The sequence below is a fragment of the Jaculus jaculus genome, chromosome 2 (assembly GCF_020740685.1).
Source record: "Jaculus jaculus isolate mJacJac1 chromosome 2, mJacJac1.mat.Y.cur, whole genome shotgun sequence".
Classification (NCBI taxonomy): Eukaryota; Metazoa; Chordata; class Mammalia; order Rodentia; family Dipodidae; genus Jaculus; species Jaculus jaculus.
In genome coordinates this window covers 27,485,538-27,513,517 of record NC_059103.1, presented here as the reverse complement: position 1 = coordinate 27,513,517, position 27,980 = coordinate 27,485,538, and the positions used below count along the sequence as shown (strand labels likewise).

At 41.1% G+C, this 27,980-nt stretch overlaps 1 protein-coding gene across 2 annotated transcripts in view; it reads left to right on the top strand.

The window, feature by feature from the left end:
• The window catches only part of Lama1 (laminin subunit alpha 1), a 156,947-nt gene that overhangs the window by 18,655 nt on the left and 110,312 nt on the right, over positions 1 to 27,980 (top strand). For both annotated transcript variants that reach the window (XM_045143150.1, XM_004662598.2), the window contains exons 2-3: positions 10,562 to 10,732; positions 11,016 to 11,128. In XM_045143150.1, the coding sequence (XP_044999085.1) occupies positions 10,562 to 10,732; positions 11,016 to 11,128 (284 nt within the window). The remainder of the gene's footprint in view (positions 1 to 10,561; positions 10,733 to 11,015; positions 11,129 to 27,980) is intronic.

The window sequence follows — 27,980 nt, the reverse complement described above, 5'->3', positions numbered from 1 at the left end:
CCGAGTAATCTGCGCAGACACGCAGCTCTGCAGACATTCGTAGGTCAGTCCTCTATGAAAGCTACCGTTAGGCACATGCGTACTGTCATGTCATCAGGAGAAGCCAATGAAGAATGCAAAAGGAAGAGGTTCACTCAAATTATTAAACATGTCAAAACTGTTTGGGCAAGCTTCACAACAAGGGCAAATGTGTGTGACACTTTCATTCCAAAAGCAGCCTTCAGCACACGTCTGGGTCAGGTGTGGTAAAACTGTAGAATATAGCAAGTACCATGTGTCCAACAGAGTGCAGACAGGGCAGAAGAAAGGAGAAGAAATAACCAAGACTTCAAAGAGCTTGTTGCAGAGTTCATGGTTTTTGGAAATGACTGGGCTGGCTAGAAAATATCAAATTAGCAGGCCATGGGGATTCATGAACTGCAATCCCAGCACTAGAGAGACTTGAGCAGGAGGATCTTGAGTTCTAGACGAGCCTGGGCTATGGAGAAAGACCCTGTCCCATAAAAACAAAAAAGTTGAATGAATTCATAGTGTTAAGTACTTAAACAAGTGATATAACTGTTGTAAACACAAGTGATAGGGGCAAAATATAAATATAATGCGTCTGGATCCAAGAGGGTCATCAATATGTAACTCAGGCTGTATTTGCTTTCTGACCTTCCTTAAGACAAATTCATTCCTCCAAGGACTCGGAAAGAGAGGGAGGGGCAGCCAGGTTTCTTGATCAATGGGAAGGACGTGAAGTTTTAAATGCTCACGTACCTCCTGGAGCTTTTGTGTTTTGCTTCTGAGTAGTAATGATTTGGATCATGTAGACTAGTGAAATGGTTACCCTTGGCAACGAGAGAGAAAACCACATCGAGATAAATAATTTATAAGTTTTCTTTCTGCAACTATACTTGGTATTGAATGCAAACCTGCCATGTCATGAAATCCAAGAATCAAAGAAGCCACTAGGAGCGGAGCAGCTACACACTGACCACACATCATTTTCTGCAGGCAGCATTTGTGCCTAACTTGTTCTCACCATTTGTTTATGGCAGAGACCTGCCCTTGTCAAGGACGTCAGGAGAGCATTGCTATGGAAATGAGACTTAGCAAAGCTCTGTAATGCCTTTTGGTCACCACCCACTCTAGATTCTGAGACCCAGCTTCTCTTCATCATCCCACAGTGGGGGAAAAAGTATTCAGCTGTGTCACAGGACAGACTTTGGGTCCGACTTTCCTTCATTGTGCTCTTTCTTTTTTTCCCTCTCTCTCTTTTTCTGATTCTTTCTCTTTTTCCTTTTTTGCAGTTTTTTATTTCTTTTCCTGGTTTTCTTTCTTCTTTCTTGCTTTCTTTTTCTTTCTCTCGCTCCCACCCTTGCTCCCCCTCCCCCTTTTCTTTTGGTCACTGTCTAGATTGCTGTCAACATTACTCTCCTCCTCCTGTGTCTCCCTCTCTGCACTGCGATGCTGGGTGCCCACCGAGGTCAGTCCGTACTATCGCAGACCGCTTCTTTTACTAACAGTCATCAATGTCTAAATTGGTTTAATCCAAAAACCTGCTTCTACTTTAAGGGCATTAGAAGGCTTCATTGTTCCCCTGGGTTTTGGATTTGGCTGAAAGGGCTCCATGCCTAGTGGTGACCCAGGTCACCTTCATTTAAAAAAAAAAAAACAAAAAAACAAAAAAAAAAAAACAACTTCTAAGTGTTGGCTATTTCTTTCTTTGAATAATAAAGTTAACTAACTGGTAAGTTTTGAACAAATGCCCTTGGAAGTGAAAGATCTGTTTTACATTAAACAAGCAAGACTTTCATGTACTGAATGTGTTTAAACCTTTTAGCTTGGATGTTTTAGTATTTAAACCTTTGAAAACACTGGTCTCTGGTGTGCAAAAAATACATTTGGTAGTGATTACCACAATTTTTGCTTATAACAAACAGTATTATGCACTACTTAACCACAAGGCTGAGTTCTGGAAAAGCCAAGGGCAGGCAGTCTCCTCGTGGGAACATCATAGTGCACGCTTGCACATGCCTGCATGGAATAGGTCAGCCACTCCACAGACGTGAAATAGACATGAGATATCTAAGACTGCTGCTGCTGGTGTCATGTTCACTGCCCTATAGTGAGATTTAAAAAAACTGTATATATATATATTTACATTTACATTTACATTTACATTTACATTTACATTTACATTTACATTTACATTTACATTTACATTTACATTTACATTTATATTTATATTTATATTTATATTTATATTTATATTTATATTTCAGGTTATACTATTGTACCCCTTATCTTGTTTCCCTGGAGGCCCTCCTTGTGAGGTTATGGGATTCACTGTGGGGTCATGGAGTCCTCAGCCAGTTCCTGTGGGGTAGCAGGGGAAACCATGCCTCAGAGTATTTCTGTACCCTCTGTGACTTTTACAATCATTCTGCCCTCTATTCTGCAATGTTCCCTGAGGCCTGTAGTCCTGTTAGCAGTCTGACTTAGTATTGAGTTCTCTGTAGCCTCTGGATTCCTGCCCTGATAGTTTTTTTGTTTATTTGTTTGTTTGAGGAAGGATTTCACTCTAGCCCAGGCTGACATTCACTCTGTAGTCTCAGGGTGGCCTCAAACTTGGGGTGATTCTCCTACTTCAGCCTCCCAAGTGCTGGGATTAAAGACATGTGCCACCACGGCCAGTCTTTGATAGGTTTTAATTGATCATCATGTCTGTCAATATTGCCCTAGGACTGGTTGTCAGGCTAGCAGTAAGAGTAGTATTTATGTAGCCACATCCTCTGCAATTTCTCCAGGGCCCTGGAAGATGTGGTAGAGGTGGCACATTTCACTGTGGGCAGTTGGCTATATTCTTCTTCTCCTCTCCTCCCCCTCCCCCTCCTCTTCTTCCTCCTTCTCCTCCTCCTCCTTCTCCTTCTTCTTTTTATGTGGTAGGATCTCACTGTAGCCCAGGCTGTCCTAGAACTCACTCTGTAGTCCCAGACTGGCCTTGACTCATAATCTCCTTACTTCTATGTCCTGAGTGCTGGAATTAAAGGCATGTATCACCACCATACCTGGCTATCCATTGTGTGTGTGTGTGTGTGTGTGTGTGTGTGTGTGTGTGTGTGTATAAAATACATATATATATATAATATAAAAATATATAATATATATAATATATATGTATATATAATATCATATATATTGTATATATTATATATAATATTATTTATATTGTATATATATAACACACACATATATATATAAAATACATATATATAATATAAATAAATATATATAATATATATTGTACATATTATATATAATATTATTTATATTGTATATAACACACACACACACACACACACACACACACACACACACACACACATATATATATATATATATATATATATATATATATATATATATATATATGGTGTTAGGGATGAGACCCAGGGCCTTGCATGTGTTAGTAATCACTCTTATCACTGAACTACATTTCTGGTCTTGTGTTTCCCTATCAGATCCAGCCTGGCCTCCAGTTTATAATCCTCCTACTTCAGCTTCTAGAGTACAAAGATTTACATCTGTGTGCCCTGCTCAATTTCCAATATAATCTTATGGTGCCACTGTATTTTGTGTGGTACCATGTTGTTATATATGTCATTATGTTACCAGTTTTGAGAGCAATGGAACCTTTCTCCCTTTACATGGGCTTAGTTTTGGGGTCAGAGTACTGGACACTCAAAGACCACTAAAATCCCCACAAGTAGCTCATAAGTTCTTACATTTTGACTTATGAAGAATGACAAGTGCAGACACAGTAGATAGTTTCCACAAGGGTCTTTTTTCTTTGTTTGTTTGTTTGTTTTTCAAGGTACGTTTTCAGTGTAGCTCAGCCTGACCTGAACTTCACTATGTAGTCTCAGGGTGTCCTTGAACTCAAAACGATCCTCTTACCTCAGCCTTTCAAGTGCTGGGATTAAAGGCGTGCACCACCACTCCTGACTAACAAGGTTTATTAGAATGTAAAGCAAATACTTGTAATCCCAGCATTTGGGAGGCAAAGGTAGGAGGATCACCGTGAATATGAGGCCACCCTGAGACTCCATAGGGAATTCCAGGTCAGCCTGAGCTAGAGTGAGACCATGCCTCAAAAAGAAAAAAAAAAAGGAGAAAGTAAGAGTAAGGCAGAGGAGGTCTGTCCCAAGTTGGTAAGGGTTCCAAGATGGTAGCCTCAGAATGACTTGGATCATGGCTTTTAATAGCCTTGGGGATGTAAATGAAGTATAAAGTTGAAGTAGATTGGGATGTATATGGTGGCTTCTCATAGGCTAATGATTTGATACCCTTGGTCCTTGGATATATAACTTAGGCATCAAGTTGGGGTAGATTAGATTGGTTACTTTGAGTGTATGAATAAGATAGGTGGGTAAATTGCTATAGCTCAGCCAGTATCCTGGGGAATCAGTCCAAGATAGAGATTTTCACCTTTTGGAAGTAGGGCTTTTTGTATTTTAGTTCCCAGATTCTGCTTTCTGGAACTGTTATATACTCTCTGTACTTAGCTCTGTAAGGCCGTACAGATATTGTTTATTCTTTTTTGTACCTGTATCCCTAAGTAGCTGCCTTAAAAATGGGACTACATTACTCTTTAACTTCTATCAATTGTGAGGCACATGACTGTACTAGAATGAAAATTTCTTTAAGTAGGGCACTCTTGTTAGGACAAAGCCTTTGGTTGAAGGTGTCTCGTGGAAAGGAAGTAGAGGGATTGGAAGCACAGTGACAGAAGAGCCCAGTGATGTGCTTCTTAGAAAGTGTCCCTGTCGTTGAGTGATGACAACTCTATTTCTACCTGAATGACACCTGATTTTGTCATTCTAGATGGTCTCATTTAAAGTACTAAAAAGCATTATTACTGTTTAAATATCTGTAACAGTTACCTTCTATTTGCTAGGACAAGAAAAAAGTTGATGGGAGGAAAACGTTTATTTCAGATTATAGTTTCCAGTTGAACTTTCATCATGATGAGGAAAGCAAGGTATGAGCAGGAAATTGGCCCACATCTAGTCCACATGTGTGTGATGTCCAAGGACTCTGCTTGGAGCTGTGCTGATAAGCCTCAAGCTCCACCCCCAGTGACATACCTCCTCCCACAAGGCTCCACCTCCCAACTTGCTGCTGGCTGAGTGTTATGAGGCTTAATCACATGCACATGAAGTTATGGTGAACATTTCACATTCCAACAAGCATAGTGTACTAAACTCAGTCTGTGAGTCCATGCCTCTTCCTCTCTGGCTGGGAGAGCCTGCGGCTCAGGAAGAGCTGTCATTCATCTTAGTGTCCTTGTGAGAGGCCTGGCATAGTGTGTCACACCTGAGCTGTTCTCATTGAAAGTTTATTTATGAACACTATCACCATTATTTTCTTAGTCATATGTGTCAACCATGGCTATATTACTAAATTATGAATGCATGCATTCTTTAGGTGAATATCACTTATAAACCTTATTATATTAGAAGATCCTAATGTTACTACCCTGAGATACTAATTAATGGTTCCAGGAGTTTTGACTGAACCAGGTCATGTTAGAAGTGTGTATTTATTGTTCAGTCAAATGCCTGTCATGTTTCTAAGAGTGCTGGGAGGCTGGGTGGTTACTAACCAGGTCCGACACTGGTTAGCTTGGGAGATCAGATGAGATCAGAGGCATTCAAGGTGCTATGATTATAGACATGGGTGGCTTATTTCTTTTCTCTCACTTCTTAGTGAACTGATTGATGTATATTTGATAAATGAGGAAAATTCAGCAAGTGAACTTTAGGTAAATAGGGAACAAAATGTATTTGAGTGTTTAAAAAACACTGACTTCTCAATTTAGAAACTTACATTTTTAGTTTGTCCTAGTTTTCATGATTTAAATTATTAGTTTTGATTGTTTAACCAAAATCCCCCTTGTTTTACAAAAACACAAACAACAAACTCCTGGCACTAAAAATCACTTTGATTATTCAACTATATAAAATATTCATAATCTTTTATTTCATTCTGGTAATTTTTTTTTCTGAAAATATTGCCTGAAGTAAAAACTAGTTTCTTTGCTGACTATAACATCAATTTTTGAGTATGGATTGGGTAAATATAGCATTGTGCAACTCAAAAAAAATTTTTTTTCGAGGTAGGGTCTTGGTCTAGCCCAGGCTGACTTGAAATTCACTTGTATAGTCACAGGGTGGCCTTGAACTCATGGCACTTATCTTACCTCTGCCTCCCAAATGCTAGGATTAAAGGTGTGCGCCACCACACCTGGCATAAAAAAGCTTTTTTTACCCCCCAAAGTTGGAAACATATCCACACGTGTGTATGAACACCCCCCAGAGGTCTGAAGGATCATTCTAGCCACTTGGAAAATATTAATGAAGAATCCGTGAGAGTTGAGTTAACAATTGAGATATTTTATTGATCATTAAGATGGGAGCATCATTGTGTTGGGAAAAGTCAGATACTTCTAGTAGCAGTGAGTTATTAAAGTAGCTGGAAGTATGTCAGGCGAAGCTGTGGTAACTATGCAATTGCATTTTTTTAAAAATTTTTATTTATTTATTTGAGAGCGACAGACACAGAGAGAAAGACAGATAGAGGGAGAGAGAGAGAATGGGCGCACCAGGGCTTCCAGCCTCTGCAAACGAACTCCAGACACGTGCGCCCCCTTGTGCATCTGGCTAACGTGGGACCTGGGGAACCGAGCCTCGAACCGGGGTCCTTAGGCTTCACAGGCAAGCGCTTAACCGCTAAGCCATCTCTCCAGCCCTGCAATTGCATTTTTGTTCATAGGTGGGTGGTAACATTTTACCTAACAAGGAAACTTTCCAGTAGATTAACATAGCCTTGAAATGCATTTTAGAAGGACACGTGCACTTAGGATATGAAGAAAGGGGGCTAAAAAAAAAAAAAAAAGAGAGAGAGACTGGTGAATGAGAAGGAATTTACTTCATGCTCTGTGGAGTTTGGCTTAACAAGGTTTTAGCTGCTGATTAAATGCATGGATAGTTGAATTATTCTGTTGTGTGTCCTGAATGGAAGAAAAGAGGTCCAAATTAGTATTACAGCACAGTAACAAAAAATAATAATAATGCCTCTGAACAAAAGTGTATAGTTAACTTAATTAAATGTATGACTCAGTAATGGGAAAACGTAATCATTCATGTCTCATGCTTCAGTTTTTGATAAACTTTTGCGTGTGAACAAAACTTTCTTGTTGTTACGGTTTTGATGCTAATGATCTTTCTCACTTTTCAATTTCCTGTCCCACTACCTGCTTGATGCCTGTGGAGTTGCCCTGGGTCAAAATATTTCCGCAGATTGTGAAATGATTCAGGAAACCTGAGAAACTTTGGATAAAAAATTCTTTTTACATGCTTTCTCCAGCTTTCATCCAGGGAATAATAATTGCTTTCTAAAGTGAGAGAAAAAGTTACATGTAAAGCATAACTTTAAATAACTTTATAAAAAATTAGCATCTCTAAAAAGGAAAAATTAGTTTTACTGCAAGCCAGTCTGAATATTTTCATGAAATTAACCATTTAAAGGTTTTTTTTTTTTTCAAATATCTATGTTAAGGAAGCATTTTTTTTTCCTTTTTACTAAAAGTATATGTTGAAGACCAGCAAGGAAAAAAGAGCTTTTGTGTGTATATGTGTCTGTCCGTGTGTGTGCATGTATGTGGGTGTCTGTGTGTTTGTGCACATGTGTGTACCTGTGTGGGCATGTGCATGATGCTAGGGATTGAAGCCAGGGCTTTGGGCATGTTAGGCAGGAGCTCTACACCTGAGCTAGTTCCCCCAAATGAGAAGTGTAAAAACTTGTCTAGCACAAATAGCTACTTAATACTTATTACTACAATTGAAATATTCACCAAATAAATAGTTTACATTGATGAGGTATGAGCTGTATTTTCTGGGTGATCCCTCCAAAAAAAGGTCCTTGCACCTTCAGTGAGTAGGAGAACTGCAGGAGTTTCTTGTCTGACTAATAAAAATAAAGTGGGACTATCTGTTAACTGAAAGAGAAATGCATTTAAAATATTCTCATTTGCTTATTTGTGTGTGTGTATGAGAGAGAGGGGGAGAGAGAGAGAGAGAGCAAGTGACCTAGGACCTCCTGCCACTGAAAATGACCTCCAACTACATGCCACTTGGTGCACTGGCCTTTATGTGGGTACTGGGGAATGAATCTAGGCCAGAGGGCTTTGCATGCAAGCACCATTAACCACTGTGCCATCTCCTGAGCCCAGGAATTTATTTTAAATCTGTTCTTCTAACTTTATCTTCTTCACCCCCCCATGGTCAGTTCATATAATGAGGTACAAGACCAAAAAATATAATTTTATTTGTTTGCATAAAAATCCCACAATTTACAAGCATAAGTTATTAGTTCATATGAAAATGTATACATAGAGAGTCAAATTTAGATAAAACCTATAAAGAGAGATAGAATGGTAACCAAAAGTGAATATAAAGAGAGGAGCTGAGCGAGAGGGGAGGTACAGGGAAAAGGATATGTGTGGTGCAGAGGGAAGTAGGTCATGGATCTCAGCTGCATGAAGAAAATGTCTGCTGAATAGTTTGGATGTGGTGCTGATCCCAGCTGCTTAAGGACAAAAATCAGTTGAGATATAGAGACTGCCCAAAGATACTTATTTACGGTGGGTTGGAGAGAATTCTGAAAATTGTGTCTTTATAGTCTAAAAGAATACAAAGAAAATAAAAAGAAATAAATAAAAAGAAACTAGGCAGTCATGAGGGAGAAAACAAAGGAAGAAGTCAGTTATAGGAAAGTTCTTGTAAGTCCTGTCACAGTAGAAATGGAACCAAAAAGAAGACAGATGGCTGACATTTACAGGTGTATAAAACATTTGACTGCTGTATGTGTTTGAAACATGTCTTTAAAGTAAACATACTTATTATGAAAATTCCTATCTGAAAATCATAATTTTACAGTGAGCACTAAGCTTTCCCACCTAGATTCTATAATTAACATTTTACTTCATTTTCTTGTAAATACCCATTCATGTATCCATCTTCCTACCCATCAATCTCGTTTTCTCTTTGGTTGTGTACATGTGTGTGGGGTGTGGTGTATGTGTGATGTATGCACAAGTATGGGCCGACCCCATGGGCTTCCCTGTAATGGAGTTGGGAGCTGTCACCTGCGGTGGCAGGAACAAGGTATTGGGTGTGATGTTCCATTGGTCTTCCACCGGTTTTTATTTGAGTCACTCTTTCTTACTGGTCCTGAAGCTTTCTGTTGCTCTGCAAGCCTGAGTAATTCCCTGGTCTTTGCTCCCCTTTTCAGGACTGTAGTTACAGACATGCATGGCCATCCCCTGCTGTTTTATTATTATTATTATTGACAACTTCTATAATTATAGATAATAAGCATGATAATTTCCTCTCCTCCTCCACTTTCTCCTTCCCAAATACACTTTCTATCATATCCCCTCTCCCTCTCAACTGGTCTCTCTTTAATTTGATGTCATCATCTTTTCCCCCTATTATGAGGGTCTTTTGCAGTGCGTACCAAGAACTGCAAAATCATGGATATCCAGGCCATTTTGTGTCTGGAGGAGCACGTTGTAAAGAGTCCTATCCTTCCTTTGGCTCTTACATTCTTTCCGCCACCTTTTCCACAATGGACCCTTAACCGTAGAAGGTGTGATAGAGATATCTGAGTACTGAGCACTCTTGTCACTTTTTCTCAGCACCATGGTACCTTTTGAGTAATCCCAGAGGCCACCTCCATGTGAAAAGAGAAGCTTCTCTAACCAAAAGTGAAACTGGCATTAATATATGGGTGTGAACATTAAGAGAAGTGCTTACAGGGCAGTTTGGTTTTCAATACCATGTATGTATTCCCTCTAGTAGAGCAGGTCTGCAGTCCAATTAGTGAGCAATTGGTTTCCACCATAACAGACATGCTACTATTGCATCATTTGTGCCCTGCTGTTTTATGTAGGATCTGGAGATTTGAACTTGGGCAGTTTCAAGCCCCCCTCAGGCCCTCATAACCTCATGCTTGTGTAGGAAGCACACTTAACTTATGATCCATCTCTCAAGCCACCCAGTTTATTTTTGATCCATTTCAAAATTAGTTCAAGGCATAGTGCCCTTCACATCTGAATATTTCAGGTTGCACCTCAATATTTATTATTATTTTTTATTACTTGAGATTTCAATACAGCAAAATGCTCAAATATACTCAAATCCAAGGTGTGCTAATCCTATATTTTTTTCTCACAACTACATGTGACTAGGAAGCCTATATTTTAATAAAGATTGCACATATTACTCCAAAAATTTCCCTCATATCCTTTCAGTCTTTAACTCCTACAGCTAGTGTGCAGTTTCAGTCACAGATGGGTTTGCTTGTCCCAGAATTTCATGTCAGTGAAACCCAGAGCCCTTCAATGCATCCTACCTTTGTGTAGATGTCCTTCACTTAACATGTGGATTTACTGTCTATGTTAATCAAATGGTAGTGTGACTCAACTGGTTTGGCGCATTTTCTCTTTCAGGCTTGTTCCCTGCCATTCTCAATCTGGCCAGCAATGCTCACATCAGCACAAACGCGACCTGTGGGGAGAAGGGACCCGAGATGTTCTGCAAGCTCGTGGAGCATGTGCCGGGCCGGCCAGTAAGACATGCCCAGTGCCGCGTCTGCGATGGTAACAGTACGAACCCCAGAGGCAAGTGCATCTCTTTCTGTTCATTCTGAAGGATTGTGTCCAGGGCGCTTTTGATTTGGAGTTGAACCCAGATCCTTGTGCATGCTAAGCACGTGCTCCAATTCTGAGCTCCCCTCCCATCCCCGCCGTGAATGAGGGTTGATATTTCTGAAGTAACTATGGGTGTCTACTCACACTCCTTAAACATCGTGTTTACCTTGACTGCTGTTCATTTGCGGTGAGCTTAGACGTTCAAGAACACACAGACTTGAGAGAAATGCATGGCTTTCTGTTCTTTTCACAGAACGTCACCCAATATTGCACGCGATAGATGGCACCAATAACTGGTGGCAAAGCCCCAGTATTCAAAATGGACGAGAGTTTCACTGGGTCACCATCACTCTGGACTTGCGGCAGGTAGGTCACTGGAGTACTTGTGGTGCCAGCCTTGTGTGTTAACATGCCTGCACTCTCCTCTCAGTGTCGTCTCCAGGTGAGAAGTAAACAAACTGTAGTCATCATCTTCCCTGGGAGTTGTTAAGGAGCTGAGTAAGTTGCCTCCCTGGTGCCAGGTGCTTTTTGCATCTACATAGCTGCATTCCATGTGTAGGGTTTTGTGGCAGGCTGCGTGTTAGATGCCCTGCCAAAGGGCTCAGGGACACTGAGTGGGGATAAAATGCACGCAGTCCCTACCATTTAGTCTGGCCGTCTTCATATTAGGATCCTGCAAAATTATCATATAAGGACTGATCCAACTGGGACACCAAAAATGGATAATGTCGACCTCTTGACATGCCTCATCCCGGCCAGATGCAGCCAGGGTGCTGTGGAGCTGGAGCTGCCTGCCACTGACACAGGCAAAGCCTCTTCACGGGGTGGGGAAGGCCAGGTAGAAATGGCTGTGGCCGCACTCAGATCTGCCAGCTGGCTTCCAGGCCACAGAGGAAAATGGAGAGAAACTTGCCGTGTGCCCTGCTTGTAGCAGTATTTTGAGAAAGGGAAAGGAAGAGGAAGGAGTCTACATGGAAGGGATAAACGGAAACATGACAAACGCCTGGAGGCCATTGTTGCACTTTTGATTTGCATTTCTGGGAAAGGCCATTGTGTGGCCTTCCTATCCCCTTTACATTTCCCTTCACCGAAATGGTTTAGATCATTTGGAAGAGTCAGGTGCTCTCTTTCAAAGAGGTATCACAGAATTTCATGACAGTGAAACCCAAAGGTGCACTCTAGGATTGAAATAGAACTTTGGTGATTTAGTGGCCAATGACCAGACTTGTTTGAATAAATAGTCACTTAAAAAATGTGCAAGGGTGGGCTGGGGAGATGGCTCAGCAGATGATGGTCCTAGTGCATTTCCCCAGTACCCGTGTATGTAAAGGCAGGAGCATGACGCGGCACACGTACCTAAAATTAACTTGCAATAATAGGAGGTATTGGGGTGCCCATACTCTTTTTGTCTCTGTCTCTCTCTCATTTGCTCTCACTCTTGTTCTCTCTTTCTCTCTCTTAAATAAGTAATTAGATAAAATTTAAAAAAATACAAGAATCTAAGAAGAGAAGTCAGTACTGCACACATGCATGATCAAGAAAATAGTGGGCTGGGGAGATGGCTTAGTGGTTAAGCGCTTGCCTGTGAAGCCTAAGGACCCTGGTTCGAGGCTTGATTCCCCAGGACCCACGTTAGCCAGATGCACAAGGGGGCGCACGCGTCTGGAGGCCCTGGCGCATGCATTCTCTCTCTCTTTCTGTGTCTGCCTCTTTCTCTGTCTGTTGCTCTCAAATAAATAAAAATAAACAAACAAAAAAAGTTAAAAAAAAAAGAGAAAATAATGATATCCAATTTGTATAGTGGATAAGGTAACAGAACAGGAAGCTCTCAAGTGATTGTCCAAGCTCGGGTTCACAAGTTTATGTGAGTAAAAAACCACTGTTGATAACTTTCCACTTTAAGACTTGAGTTAATATGATGTATGTTAATGTTTTTAAAACATTTCAAAAGTAAAAACAGAACGTACACATACCTTTGTCCGAGGCCGAAGGAATCTCTAAGCATCCTGACATGGTTATTTCAAGTGACTTGTGCTCATCAGGACACGTCAAGAAATAAAACACTGGGATGGAAAGATGTCTGAGTGGTCAAGGTACTTGCTAGCAGAGCCTAATGGCCTGCATTTGATTACCCATGCAAAGGCCAGATGCACAAATTGGTACATCCATCTGTAGTTTGTTTGTAACAGTAAGGTGCTCTGGTGTACCCATTCTCTCTCTGTCTCTCTGCTTGCAAATAAATTAAAAAATATTTTAAAATAAAACATTTCTGTGAATAGGCATCATGCTATTAGCCCCACTAGCAAAATTCAAAGTAATTTTCCAGTAACTGTTTTGCCATTCAAAGTCCCTAGTTTTACCAGCAATGTCTTCTGTTTACTTAATGTCACTGAGTGGCACATTTAACATGACTAAAATGGTAATATTTGTTACATCTGTATTTTATCACAGTATCAAAGCAATTAATGCATTATGAAATGCATATTCTTGGGTGTTCGCTGGGGTCCAATCAGGAGAATGGAAGCCATACTTGTCATGGAAAGGGACGTATGTAGTATGAGGAATTAGTGTTGAAGGACTTGAAAAGGAAGCAAGATTGACACTCAGGGACAGTGGTGACTCTGGAGAAACCAAGACAGGAAGATGTGGTTATTAGAACCCCCCCTCCCCCTCCTTGGCAGAGAGTCCTCTTTGGACTTTGGAGGAGGGTGAGGTGGTTCCTCTGGACAGGACACTGGCCTTTGCTATGGCAGTCCCATCCAAGGCTGCTGCTGAGGTAAGGATGACCAAAAGAGCCAGTAGATAGAAAGGATCTGTCCTCCCTCTATGGGACTCCAGCATGTCCCCTCCATCCGCCAGCTGACTTGAACACCTCATGGTTTGCAGAGGCCCAGGCCCACTCTCAGTCTCCAGAAACAGTGTTCTGAAAAGGGAGAGGGCCAGAAAGAATGGTTGATAAGCAACCAGCATCAATACTGTCTTCTTCAGGAAGTGATCACTTGCCCCCTCCCCCCCCCCCCCCGTGCCACGATATAAACACAAAAGAGGCAACCATTGACATCCTGGCCCCGTATTTTATTATAATGGTGGTCAGTGAGAACCATAATACTCTCACATTAATGTTTTATACTAAATTTGAAATGAAAATGCAAACTTTAGAATTCTGGCAGGATCATGGACCAACCTCTAATGCATCCATGAGTAGGTACCCTTGAAATTCAGCTGTGAGATTGGCTCAAGGTATGGCCAAGGAGACTGGGAAGCAGTGCTGCTTGGTAGGGGAATGTTAAGTCTCTGCTGTGTTTTATGTAGTGAGGTACAGACCATAACGAGTGCCAGTAGTATGGTACTCTAGTGCCATTTACAAAGTAGAATGTTATAGCATTGTAAAAGCTATAGAATACCTAACAAATTCCTCACACTCAATACATCTGAGCCCCTCTTCTGTTTCTAATATATAAATGACTTTAGATATCCAAAGATCCAAAGATTGAACCTAATTAGATTTAACTAAAAGGATTAGCAAAAGAGTGAATGCAATTATGTACATTTTAGAGAAAATGAACTCATAAGTCAATATGTTTTGGGGGGTTAGAAAATGACAAGATTCTTTTAAAATAAAAAAAAAAAACAGAAGGTGCAGGTAAGTGTATGAAAGCAGAAATACTTGATGCCCCTTCTCTCTGCGACACCCATTAATGATATTTTTTCCTCTTCACTCTTTTTTTGGTATGGAATTCCATGCATATAGTAGTACTGCAGCCATACTACCATTTACTAAGACTTTCAAGGCCAGGCCCTGTGCTATGTCCATACTTGATCTAGGCTGCGTGACTGAATCCTCATAACCCCTGTGGAGGAAAAAATGGAAACACTGACTTTAAGTAACTCACCCACGGGTAGGAACCCAGACATTTAAGATCCTGGGCTCTATATGCTAGGATCACATCGTTCTTTCAGCTGAGGGTATGTGATATTGACAATGGTGTCCTGGTTTTTTATTCAATATTTTGGCATGAAAATTTACTAATATCAAACCTATTATTGATGTTTCAAGGCTGCATCAATCCGATAAGATTTTTATATCATTTGCCTAACAATCCCCTGTCCTAGACTTTTGAATGATAATAACTTGAGCTTTCAATAAAAGGGGTCAATCTCATACCATGTCAGAGGTAAGGTGCTGAGTAGAAATTGTGTTCAAGGTTCATATTGCAAATCCCTGTTTAGCTTTTTAAAAAATATTTTATTTATTTATTTGAGAGAGAGAAAGGGAAAGAGGCATAGAGAGAGAAAGAGAGGATGGGCACATCAGGGCATCTAGCCATTGCAAATGAACTCCAGATGCATGTGCCATCTTGTGCGCCTGGCTTACATGGGAATAGAACCTGGGTTTTTAGCCTTTAACTGCTAAGCTATCTCTCCAACTGTGCCCCCCTCCTTGGTTAGTTTTGAGTATCGCTTTAAAGGGAAATGTTTGCTGTCATATATACTTAGACTTTCAAGGTGTAGATTAGAGCTCATTCAACATTTTCTTCCTCATCTGTTTTCTTTTCTTCTCTTTCTTTCTTTCTTTTTTTTTTGTTAGTCCCAAAAGTCCTGGCATACAGATGATCTCTTCTTTCTAGGAAGGGAATTGGCAACACAGGGTAACTGGGTCACTGGCTTGTCCAGGGTCATGTGGTTCCTTGTGCTAAACGGAGGATTGGAAACCACTATTTCTAGTTCCTTGGACACTGTGCCACACTGTCTCCCCTCGTGTTTCTCAGGCCTCTGGCATTGTTTTCCTTTCTGTTATGAATTTATGGGGTGAGTGACAAAATCAATTAGAGGTTCCTCCTTCCTCTGGGGTGCTGGATCCAGCCCCCTTCCCCTTGCTCCCTTTGCCTGCACTACAGCCCCTTGGGTTTTCATTCCTGGAAATCTGCAGAGCATTACACTGTTTTCACACTTTACCTGGGGCTGAAAATTGGGTTTCCCCTACCATATGTTTTGGAGCTAAGAAGCAGGATAATGAATCAATGTTTAGTAATTTTCTTAAAAAATAAAAAAGACTTAAAATCTGTTCAGAAATTTCACCAGAAGGGACAGATTTATGAGTTTAAAAAAAATCTTTTTAAAGATAAATTCCATTTTGTCTAAAGGAAATGTTTCCTATTGGACTGACAATAGAGTTGTCTGTCAGATCAGCACTTAATTTTGTTGTGTAGGTTTAATTAGGAAGTAGCACTTTGTTGTGGGAACACAATCACAGAGGAGCCTTTGTTGTATGAAGACCTTTAGACAAGAGCTGCTTGTTTGCTGGGATTTGTAAAGCCTCATTAATTCAGATGTCTGTTGTAGATTTTCCTCCAAATTTCTGATAACTTGACAATAACTAGGTGAGGTTTGCTATTATTACCCAAATATACAGTGTTTGCTAAGCACATTGACACAGTTGCTAGGAAAACAGATAGACTGCACATTCCTAGGATATCTTCAAAGATTTTTTATAGGATGAGGATTACATATAAATTATGTGTCTTACCACAAATGAGTCTGGGCTATTCAAAGGAACTAGACAGTCACTCTTTCTGGGAGCCATGTGATAGAAATACTGAGTCCATAGGGCCTCAACCAGGTTCAGATATTGAGATTTTCTGGCAGAACAAATGAAAGAAATCTTCTATTTAGTTCATCATTCTGGTTTAGAAGTAATCCATACCACATTCCTGACCTTCATACCTTGTTCATCTATTCTGTCACGTTCTCTGCTCTCCTCAAAAATACGCCTCCATTTTATGTTATCTTCTTATTTCATTTTTTCACACACAGTTTCTCTTCCAGTTATCTATGGCTGTGTAAGAAGACACCACCTCAAAACTTTGTGGAATAAAACAGCAGTGTTGGCTTTGTATGTTTCCAATTTGCTGTGGGTCAAGAGTCAAGAATACTCTGCTGCGCAAGCATGAGGCTGCAGATGAGCAGTGGGGTTTGAGGAGGAGCAGCTGGGGGCGGGTCCCTGGGGCAGGGCAAGCTTCCCAGAGCATGTGTCTCTATATGGTGGCAGAGCAACTTTGAGAGCTGGTGTGGTTCTTCAGCATAGTGGCCTCACAGTGCCTGGTTCCTAGGGAAGTAGGCTATGGAGAGAAACAGAAGGGTACCACCATTCAGCTGGCTTCTAGCATCATGCAGCCCACTTTCCGTGTGTTCCATGGACAGCCAGTCACTAAAGTGGGCAGGGATTCAGGAGGGCTGAGGTAAACCAATCGCACCTGTTGATTGGAAGGTATGTGACAGATTTGAGGGTCTTTTTCAGGGGAGTCCAAGCAGTGTGGCTTTACATAGCTTTTCTTTCAGAGGTTCACACCGTCATCTGCAGGAAAAGTAGAGAATTGTAGGATTCAAATAGGGACACAGTAATTGAACTTTAAACCATTCGGTGTGAATAGCAAGTGAGCTGAGTATTGACAAGATTTGAACTTTCTTTTTTAAAATTATTTGTTGTTATTTTTAATATTTATATATTTTCAAGTAGACAGATGTATAGAGATAGAGAAAGAGAGAGAGAATGCATTCGTGCACAAGGACTTTAAGCCGTTGCAAATGAGCTCCAACCACATGCACCACTTCGTGCATCTGGCTTTATGTGGGTCCTGGGGTATCAAACAGAGGTTGTTAGGCCTTGCAGGCAAACACCTTAACCACTGCGCCATCTCTCCAGTCCAAGACTTGAACTTTCTTATTAGGATATTAGCAGCAGTGGTATGTCAGGCCACGACCTTCATGTTTCTGTGGGTCAGCATGTTTAGTAAACCCTTTTCTGTTCTTTTTTGGTTTCTGAGTGGCTGAGCACAGGCCATCCCATGTCTGGTCTGTCTCAACATTTCCTGCTGTCTGGAACTGGCTAGTATTCTGGGAAATGAATACGAACATTTTTGTAAGATTGTTATCACAAGATGCTGTTCATATCCCCAACTCTTTTGGCACCAAAATAAAGTTGCTGTGTACTTGTAGAAAGAAAAGGAAGCCATCTCTAACATTATTATTTCTTCCTGTTATATATACTAAGGTTGAAAAAAGATAAATTTTAATTTCTGAAGAGATATTCCTTTGCAACATACAGTACAGTTTGGAATTCTTTGTGGCTTTTTGTTTAATAAACAGAAAACTTTTATGCATAAGCCTATTTTCTATACATACTGTAATATTCCCAGGTTTTAAAGGAAGTTATAACAAATTTTGAAACAGTACACAGTGGTGCAGGGGTATCCCAGTGACACCCCAACATGCCTCATGTGTTTTTTAAGGCTTCACTGGACCTTTTCTTTACACAATAATCCTGTATTCTGATGTAAAAGCAAAGTGTGATAGTAACGGAAACTTTTAAAAACAAAGAAAATTGGGCTGGAAACATGGCTCAGTCGTTAAGTGTTTCCTGTGTGAGCATGAGGGCTGAGGGGATCTGAGACGGCCTGAGTTCAAATCTCCAGATCCCACATAAAACATCTGGGCCTAGCCACACGCGCCTGTAACCCCAGTGCTGCAGGGAGCAGTGTACAAAGAATCTTCAGAAATAATAAAAACAGAGAATCTGGCTCATAAGCAAGACCAAGTGGAAGAGCAATGGAGTCTGACACTCAACATTCCATTCAGGCCACTGCAGACCAATGACCCCCTATACAAGGCGAATATATGTGGGTTCACAAGGGCACAGACACATGCACACCACACACACACACACACACACACACACACGTGCGCGCGCGCGCAAAAAGTAATAAAGAAAATTATAAGATATTTTTTTCAGTCGCCTGTGATTCTTATACCCAGGGATCATGTTTGGCTCTATTCTTTGTATCTAAGCATACTGTACATATTTAGTAATTCATGGAATCACTGTTTTTTATTATTAATTATGTGCACAATGTGTATACAGTTATGTTGGTACCATTGTTAGCCACCTCCCTTTTCTCCCCCCTGTGAAGGGACCCTCATCACTGGGGAATGTGGGTCAAAATCACTGGGTTTTAAAAAATATTTTATATTCATTTATTTGAGAGAAAGAGGGAGAGAGAGAGCAAGTGAACGAGGGCATAAATGAACTCCAGATGCATGTGCCACCTTGTGCATCTGGCTTATGTGGGTCCTAGAGAATCGAGCCGGGATCCTTTGGCTTTGCAGGCAAATGCCTAAACCACTAAGCCATCTCTCCAGGCATGCAATCACTGATGTGCCAAGGCAGTGACTGTATCCACACGAAGCCCTCAAAGTAAGCTCCTTGGTTACAGTGACCCACACAATAGACTGTCTTTGGTTGTCGGTCCAAGGCAAGCCTGGACCATCCAGGAGCTTCTGGTCTAGCGTGAGAAATAGACAGTCAGGCATGTGGCTTGTGCTCTGTGGTTCTACATATGCGGATGTGTGGAGAAGACTCAGGAAGGGCAGCGAAGGGGTCCGGGAGAAGCAACTCACTGAAGGACCTGCAGAAGGCAGGAAGAAGGAAACGGGAAGGATGTGCAGGACACAGCTGATTGGAAAGGCCCCCAGGAGAGAAAGCTGAGCATGTTTGTAGAACTGAAATAGTGCAGTCACTCCTAAATGCTTTCTTTCCCACTTATCTGTTTATCCAGCCAGGTAGTGATCCACTGATACCCACCGGATATTGATTAGAGGGCCCCTTAACTCCCCATCGGGATATAGATCCCAAACTCCATTGCTTCCCACATCCTTGACTTAACAGAGTGTGTTATATGTGTGCAGAATGGGCACATCATCCTATATAATTTGTATTTTTATTTATTTACAAGGAGAGAGAGAGGAGAGAGAATGAATATGGGTTCCAGGGCCCCTAGCCACTGTAAACCAACTCCAGATGCATGTGTTATTTTGTGCACCTGGCTTTATATGGATATTGGGGAATGGAACCCAGGCCATTAGGCTTTTCAGGCAAGTGCCTTAACCTCCAAGTCATCTCTCCATCCTGCTCTTAGATAGATACTTTAAATCATTGCTAGATAACTTTATATCACCCAATGTGATATAAGTACTATCATAGCTATAAAAGCTGTTACACTTTATTGTTTAGGAACAAGGGAAATCTGTATGTGTTCTGTATAGATGATCTCACTGCAGGCCTGACCACACAGCTCATGAGTAAGACGGAGATGAGCAACGCTTACCAGCCAGCTCTGGACTGGCTGCAGGTCTGTGACATGGCAGAAGCTGTCGCAGGTTGCCCCAACCTGTCCCCATTGATAGGGATTCACTGTAGTGCTAGTCCTGATTGTGGGAGACCACCTGCAGTTTGCAGACAGTGAAACATGCTTGTATTTAGTGTAGACTTAGATGAATTTTGGCAGATGCAGACTCTTCCATGAGCTACACCCCTATCAAACTATGGAATATTTCCATCACCCCAAGGTGCCCCCTAGTGCCCTCTCCTAGACAATTCTCTATCAGGGCTTCTTTCTCCACACAGCCAGCACACTGACTTTTCTGTAGCTGTTACTTTTTTTTTTTTTTTTTTTTTCTGCTGGGACTAAATACTAGACCAATAGCAGGTGATGGGAGGAAAGGGTTTATTTTGGCTTATACTGCCAAGGAGATGTTTCATGATAGCAGAAAAGCAGAGGCTTGGAATGGCATCTTGTCACGTCTGCTAGAAGCAAGAGCGAGCTAGCTCTGGCAAGGAGGGGTTGGGCTGCAATACCCCAAAGCCTACCCCCACTCCACACACCTCCTCTAGTAAGGCTCCACCTCCCAAATTGCCATCAGCTGAGGATTAACTACTAGGTTAAATCACAAGCACATGAAGCAATAGGTGATATTTCATATTCAAACGACCACATTCCTGCCCTGGCTCCCACAGACTCATGGCCATCTCATGATGCGCAATGCATTCAGTCCAACATTTTTTGCAGTTTCTTTTTTTAAAGAAAATATTTTGTTTACTTATTTGCAAACATGAAGAGCGGAAGAAGAGAAAAAGAGAATGTATGTGCTTATTTGTGTGTGTGTGTGTGTGTGTGTGTGTGTGTGTGTGTGCGTGCGTGCGTGCGTGCGTGAGAGAGAGAGAGAGAGAGAGAGAGAGAGAGAGAGAGAGAGAGAGAGAGAGATAGTGAGCAAGTATGCATGCCAGGGTCTCTTGCTACTACAAATAAACTCCAGATTCATGTGCCACTTTGTACATCTGGCTGTACATGGATAGTAGAGAATCACACCTGGGCTATCTGGTTTTGCAAGCAATCATATTTAACCATTGAGCAATCTCACCAGCCCTATCAGTCCAAGTTTAAAACTCCCCATAGTCATTACTGGACCAGAACCATTCAAAAATCCAAAGTTCCAAGTCTCATTTGAAGCTCACAACAGAGCCTAGAAAATCAAAACATACTAAATACTTCCAACATGCAATGACACAGAGCAAATATTCCCATTTCAAAAAGGAGGAATTGGGCACAGCCAGGAAAGACTGAACCAATGCAGAGCAAGCATCAAATTCTGCAGCTCCATGTCTGTCACCTGAAACTCATGATGAAATGCTCCCAAAGGCCTGGGCAGCTGGACTTTAGTATTTTTTTTTTTCACTTTAGTTTTGCATGATATTATGTTCTTAGTGTAGACTTGCACATGTGTCTCTTCCTGTTTCGGGTTTCTCTCTCTCTCTCTCTCTCTCTCTCTAAGTGTTAGTTCTGTTGGTTGTGTTCATGGTTTGCTCCTTTCATTTCTTAACAGTGTTTCATTTTATGGGCATGTTGAAATTTGTTTATTCATTCCCTTGATGGTGTGCTTCCAGCTTTTGTCTATTGTATAAGAGCAACTCCTATAAAAGTCCTTTTCTGGATGCATGTGTTTTGTGTCTCTAGGAGTGGAATTGACCAAAGGATGTGTGTATATTTAACTCTGTGAGACACTGGTGAATCGCGATCCAGAAGGTGGCTGCAGGCTGGCGGCTACACAGCCAGGGGCTCTTTCCCAGGATGCCGGGGGCCATCGCGCCTGCTGCCTGGTCTTTGAAGACTATCCTTGACTGTTCTTGGCGATTTTATGAGTGACTGTACAAATGCCAGGCAGTGCTGATTTTATCTTCAGAGCCAGGAGCTGAATTCCTATAATTACTTTTTTAATAATAAGATTCTATTGTCTAGATACATAATACTTTATTTAACCTTTGGTCAGTGTTGGACATCTAGGATAGGCTTCTAATCTCGAATTGTCAGAAATCATGCTGCAATAAATATTTGAACATTTTTCAGCTGCAATATATTTTTTTTAATGTATAATTTTGTGCTAGAGAAACGGCTCAGCTGTTAAAGACACTTGCTTACAAAGCCTGACAGCCCTGGTTCAATTCCCTAGGACCCACATAAGGCCAGAGGTACAAAGCGGCACACGCATTTGGAGTTTATTTGCAGTGGTAGGAGACACTGGCACTCCTATTCTTTCCTCCCTCCCTCCCTCCCTCTTTCTCTTTCTCAAATAAATAAATATTTTAAATACTGTAGATTCTAAATAATGAATTTTTGTTCAGTAGTAGGGATGTAACCCAGACCCTTTCAAAGGGTAAGAAAATGTTGTACATCTTTAGCCGTCAGATGTGATCTTTATTCCCTCATTATTTTTAGAAACACTGTTCGGTTTATATACCCACAAATAGTGCCTCAAAGTACTTCTTACATTTCATGCACGTGCTTCAACTGCTGAGCCATCTCTCCAGCCCCCCTTATATCTCTTCAGCACCAAGAAGAATGGAAGTTTCTTCCTGCTCCTCTCCTTCCCTTCTCTCCCCGCCCTTTCCTTCTGCTGGCCTCTCCCCTTGCTTTTCTCCTTCACCTCTCTTTTCGAATATTAGGGAGTTGATTAATTAAGAATGAGCTTTTACAGTATGCCACTGTATTACACATATGTTTGGAATCACTGGGATGAATATAGACATTAGTTTTTCTTTCTTATCTTCACATGTATAAGTTATGTCCTAATTGTTCATCTCTATTGAGACAGTTTGGTATCATAGCAATGATGTCTTTGGTTGTGTAAGTACCAGTGTGAGAGACTGGGAAGATGTACAAGTCAACATCTTAAAAAAGGAGAGAAAAAAAAGTGATCACCTCTCAGTTCCATCATTTTGAGAATAACCTTTATCAGAAAAATAATCGCAGAGAGTGGAGAAAGTGACTGCAAGTCGGGTTCCTTACATCGCTCTTGTGCATTTGGCTAAGTGCTTCTGGGTCCTGCACATCCTGCGTGGAGTAATGCAGTGGGGTGTGGAGGCATCAACTGCTGGGTTTATCACTCTTTTCCCTTTAGGGGACAACAAGGGTGACCACGGCTATCTTAATTGTGTTAACTTAGGTACAGTGACAAATAGTGAACTTGCTGGTGATGGGGCCAGGTGCCTGTGTAGGCCAGTGTGTCTCCTCAGCCCTGTGGTCCCTTTGAGATCTGTACAAACTACTATCATATGTACTGATAACAATGTTTATCTAAGGATGTAGGCCATGCTTGATAGTGCCCCACAGGATTCTAGCTGAGCTGAAAAATTCCTCTTGCACAGTATTTTTACCATGCCTTTTCTTTTTTAAAAAACATTTTATTTGTTTATTCATTTATTTATTTATTTGAGAGAAAGAGAGAGAGAAAGAGAAACATATGTAGAGAGAGAAGGATTGGGGACACCAGGGCCTCTAGCCAATGCAAATGAACTCCAGACACATATGCCACCTGTGGTAGTTTGAATAGATGGTCCCCAGCATATTCAGTTCTTTATTGTTTGTAGTTTGTATCTGCAGCCACCTGGCTGGAGGCAATGTCACTGGGTGGATTTTAAGGTGTGGTGGTAGTTTCAGTTTTCAGTCTAAAGATATGCAAAGTGTGCCTAGCAGGAGTTCCTGAAGTGTGCTGTGGCTTTGGCTTTAGGCTTGTGTTTCTCTCTCTCTGCTTGGACCTGTGACGACAGGCCAGCTTCTTCTGCCATTTATAGAATTTCTCTTGGATCTGTAGGCTTCAATAAATCCCTTCCTCTATAACTGTGCCTGGTCTGGAAGTTTATCTCAGCGAACCTGAAGCTGTCTGCTAAACCACCCTTGTGCATCTGGCTTATGTAGGTACTGGAAAATAGAATCTTGGTCCTTAGGCTTTGCAGGCAAGTACCTTAACCATTAAGCCATCTTTCTAGCCCCTGGAATGCTTTTTCTAGATTTGGCTATGTTTTGAATAACAAAAACATTGTGTGAAGTTGTCTTCAGTCTTCAGTATACAAATGTTGACAGGCAAGGAGCAAGCAATTTCCTGAACCAGATGGGCTAGGTTGGTAATGAGTGACACCATGTAAAGTGTCCACTCAGTGACAGAATTGCCTGACACATTTCTTAGAATATGGGTCCCCAGTGTTAAGTGACATATGGCTATACTTAGAGACCACTGCCTCTTTCTGGTCTCTCCTTCAACTATGATATGCTACTGAAGTTATTTAGCTGGGCTGGCACAGTTATACAAGCCGAGATACCCTGGGGAACCTGGGGAGGCTTTAAGAATGTGCATCAGTTATATTTCTGATAACCCTGACTGTGGAGGCATAAGCATTCTTATCAGTTGATAATTACTAGAACAGACACACACATACGTGTTTTGTTTTTAAATAGCTCATAGACTTGGGCTGGAGGAGGGGATGGTTCAGAAGTTACGGGTGATTACTTGCAAAGCGTGCTGGCCTGAGTTTAATACCCAGCCACCCATGTAATACCAGAAGGGCATTTGTTTGCAGTTGCAAGAGACACTGGTGTGCCCCAAAACACACACGCACACACATACACATGCACACACACACCACATGCACACACAGGCAAACAAATATTTTTTAAAGCAGACTTTTTAGAGAAGCTTTAGATTTATAGAAAAACATGGACACTTTAAAGCTCCCATAAACCCTCTGTGTCTTAATATTTAGGTCAAAGTTGGGCTATTATTTTTCTTTTCACTTTTTTTTTTTTTTTTTTTTTTGCTATAGCCCAGGCTGACCTGGAACTCACTATGTAGTTTCAGGCTGGTCTTTAACTCATAGATATTCTCCTACCTCTGCCTCCCAGGTGCTGGGATGAAAGTCCTGTGCCACCATGCCTGGCAAATTTGGACTATTCTTGATCAACCCTGAATCACCTGACTTAATGTTTATACATAAGAAAACAAGGGGAGTGTGAGGAGCTGACAACTGATGAGTCAAGACAGGAGATCATGAGAGAGGAGCAATTGGTGATGAGAAATGAGGAACAAAAAGGAATGTAGTATGAAAACAGGAAGAAGGTTATGGAACTAGAGAGATGGTTAGTGGCTAAGGCACTTGCCTATATAGCCAAAGGACCCAAGTTTGATTCCCCAGGACCATGTAAATAATAGGAAAAAGGTGGCACACACATCTGGACTTTGTTTGTAGCGGCTGGAGGCCATGACACTCCCATTCTCTCTCCCTGCTCCTTCCTTTCTCATAAATAAGAAATAAATAAATAAACAAATAAATGTTACGGTGGTTGGAGGGAGAGTACAAGAAGGAAGAAAGAAGGGAAACAAAACATTTTGGAAAACAACATAGTGAAAACTAATTCTCTCAATGCTAATTAAAATAATTTTAAAAAGCAAATCATAAAGTAACTGAGAGTATAGTTTCAAAAGTCCCTAAACATCCTGCATAGTATTTATGATAATCATAAGAATTGTTAACCCTAAGATTAAAGATTTTATGTTTTTTCTACTTAGTTGTGTGGGATCAGAGACATTTACTTTTGTCCTTCATATGTTAGAAGAACAAAGAGGGATATTCAGTGACCACTTATAGGGCTTCACTGAGATGGCTGACATTAGAGTTAGTCACAGCTTTGTCGTAGCCAGGCGATGAGACTGCCCTGGTCAGTTAGTTGTTCAGGAAATGACACCTTGGGTAAGCCTTCTGCCTGGACTGTGGGGCTTTGCTCAGACCACCTGTGGGCTTTCCTAGCAGGTATGGGCTCTGATTTTTAATTATCATTTATGTGTGCGCATGTATGTGTGGATGTGTATGATATGTGGGTGTGAGTAGGGGTCAAAAGACTATCTTGCGGTACTTGTCCTCTCTGTCATCTTCTTATAAGTTTTAAAAAATATTTTTATTTATTTATTTGAGAGAGAGGCTGAGAGAGAAAGACAAACCTACCCCTGAGCCGTGTTCTTGACATCTAAGCTTTCAGGCTTACTATCTTCTGTAGACTTGACTCCTGCCTGGAAATTCTGTCTTCCTACTCATTTTCACTATAACCCTTTCCATGGAAAGTGGAGTCTTCAGATCATTTACTTTCATCTCACTTTTTTTTTTAAAAAGTTTTTGTTTGTTCTTGTGAAATACACACAATATAAAGTTTACAGTTTTAGCCACTTAAAAATTGTTTGTAGGTGGAGGCCTTTAATCTGAGCACTCGGGAGGTAGAAGTAGGAGGATCACCATGAGTTCAAGGCTACATAGTGAATTCCAGGTCAGCCTGGGCTACAGCAAAACCTTACTTCAAAAATAAATAAATAAAACCAGAGCCAGAACCAAAGCAAAACAAAACAAAACAAAACCCCCCAAAATAACAACAGCAAAAACTGTGTGTATGTCTGCCATCGTCTTTGAAACTATAAATTTATATGAGATGAATGTACTATTTTGCATCTGGCCTTATGTGGGTGCTGGGGAATCAAACCTGGGCTAGCAGGCTTTATAAGCAAGTGCCTTTAGCTTTAACCACTGAGCAGTCTACCTAGCCCCCAGTTTTAGCCACTTTAAATAGCAGCAATGACAGTAAATCTATTCACTTTGTTATACAAATATCATGACAATCTATCCCTAGAATGTTTTCATTTTCTCCAACTGAAAGTGCTATTAAAATTAACTCCAATTTTATGCTCACTCTTGTCCCTGCCTGCTCTACTTCCTGTCTGTGAATTTCACCACTTTAGGTGGCCTACAGAAGTGGAAGATATTTTATTTGCCCTTTTTGTGTTGAAATTATTTTACCTCCCATCATGTCTTCAAGGTTTGACCATGTTGTGATGTGTCAATATCTCCTTTCTTTTGAAGGCCGAATAGCATTCTATTATATGTACATCCCAAATTCTAGTTAGCTAGTCATCATGGTTGAATAATTGTTTTATTTTTTCCAATGTTTGGTTATTGATCTTTTTTTTTTTTTTTTTTTGAGGTGGGGTCTCTCTCTAGCCCAGGGCTGACCTGGAATTCACTGCAGTATCAGGCTAGCCTTGAACTTACAGTGATCCTCCTACGTTGGCCTCCCAAGTTCTGGGATTAAAGGCCCAGTGCTCCACTATACTGGCCAGATATCTTTGTGTTTTAATGAGAGAGAGTGAAAAAGAGAGAGAATTGGCATGCCAGGGCCTCCAGTCATTGCAATAGCACTCCAGATGTGTGTGCCCCCTTGTGCACATGTGTGACCTCACATGCTTGTGTCACCGTGCATCTGGCTTAAGTGGGACCTGGAGAGTTCAACATGGGTCCTTAGGTGCCTTAATGCCAAGCCATCTTTTCAGCCCCAGATATCTTTTTAAATCCATTCTTTCATGTATTTGGAGCAAACACTTATAAAAGGAATTGACTTACCGATGGAGCAATGGCACAGGGCAGTTCTGTGTTTCCATATTTGAGGAATTGTCTTCCATAACAGCTCATCATTTCATATTCCTACCATATCCATTTGGAGTAATCAAACTATTTCCTACACATTTGTGCATTATTTTAATAAGCTTTGCATGTGACATTCTGCTAACTCAGGATCTGATAACTGATAGGTACTCAAGGAAGTTAGGTGTTTCATAAGCAAAAGGAGAATGTTCACGTAGGATACAAAAGAGAGAACTGTATCCAGAGTGAAATCTCACATGCACAGTAACCTGTTTGCTGGTCCCTTCAGTGCAAAGACTGTTAATGATACATCAATGACCAAAGGAAAGAAAACATATCATTACAGTTCCCGGGAATGGTGAATGTGTAACTCACAGGCTAATGTTTCATGAAGTGGGTTCAGTACAGATTTTCCCAGCTTTTCTAGACAGTTTTCCCACTTGGGTGGAGAGGTTTAATGATTAGGGTCCCTCGGCTTTTCACTGGTGTCATGGTGGTGATTTCTTAGGAGAAACGGTGAAGGAGGGATGTGCCGCCTTAACCTCTTGGTCACTGCTGCACCTGCTGGGCCAACACCAGATCAGTGTGCAGCAG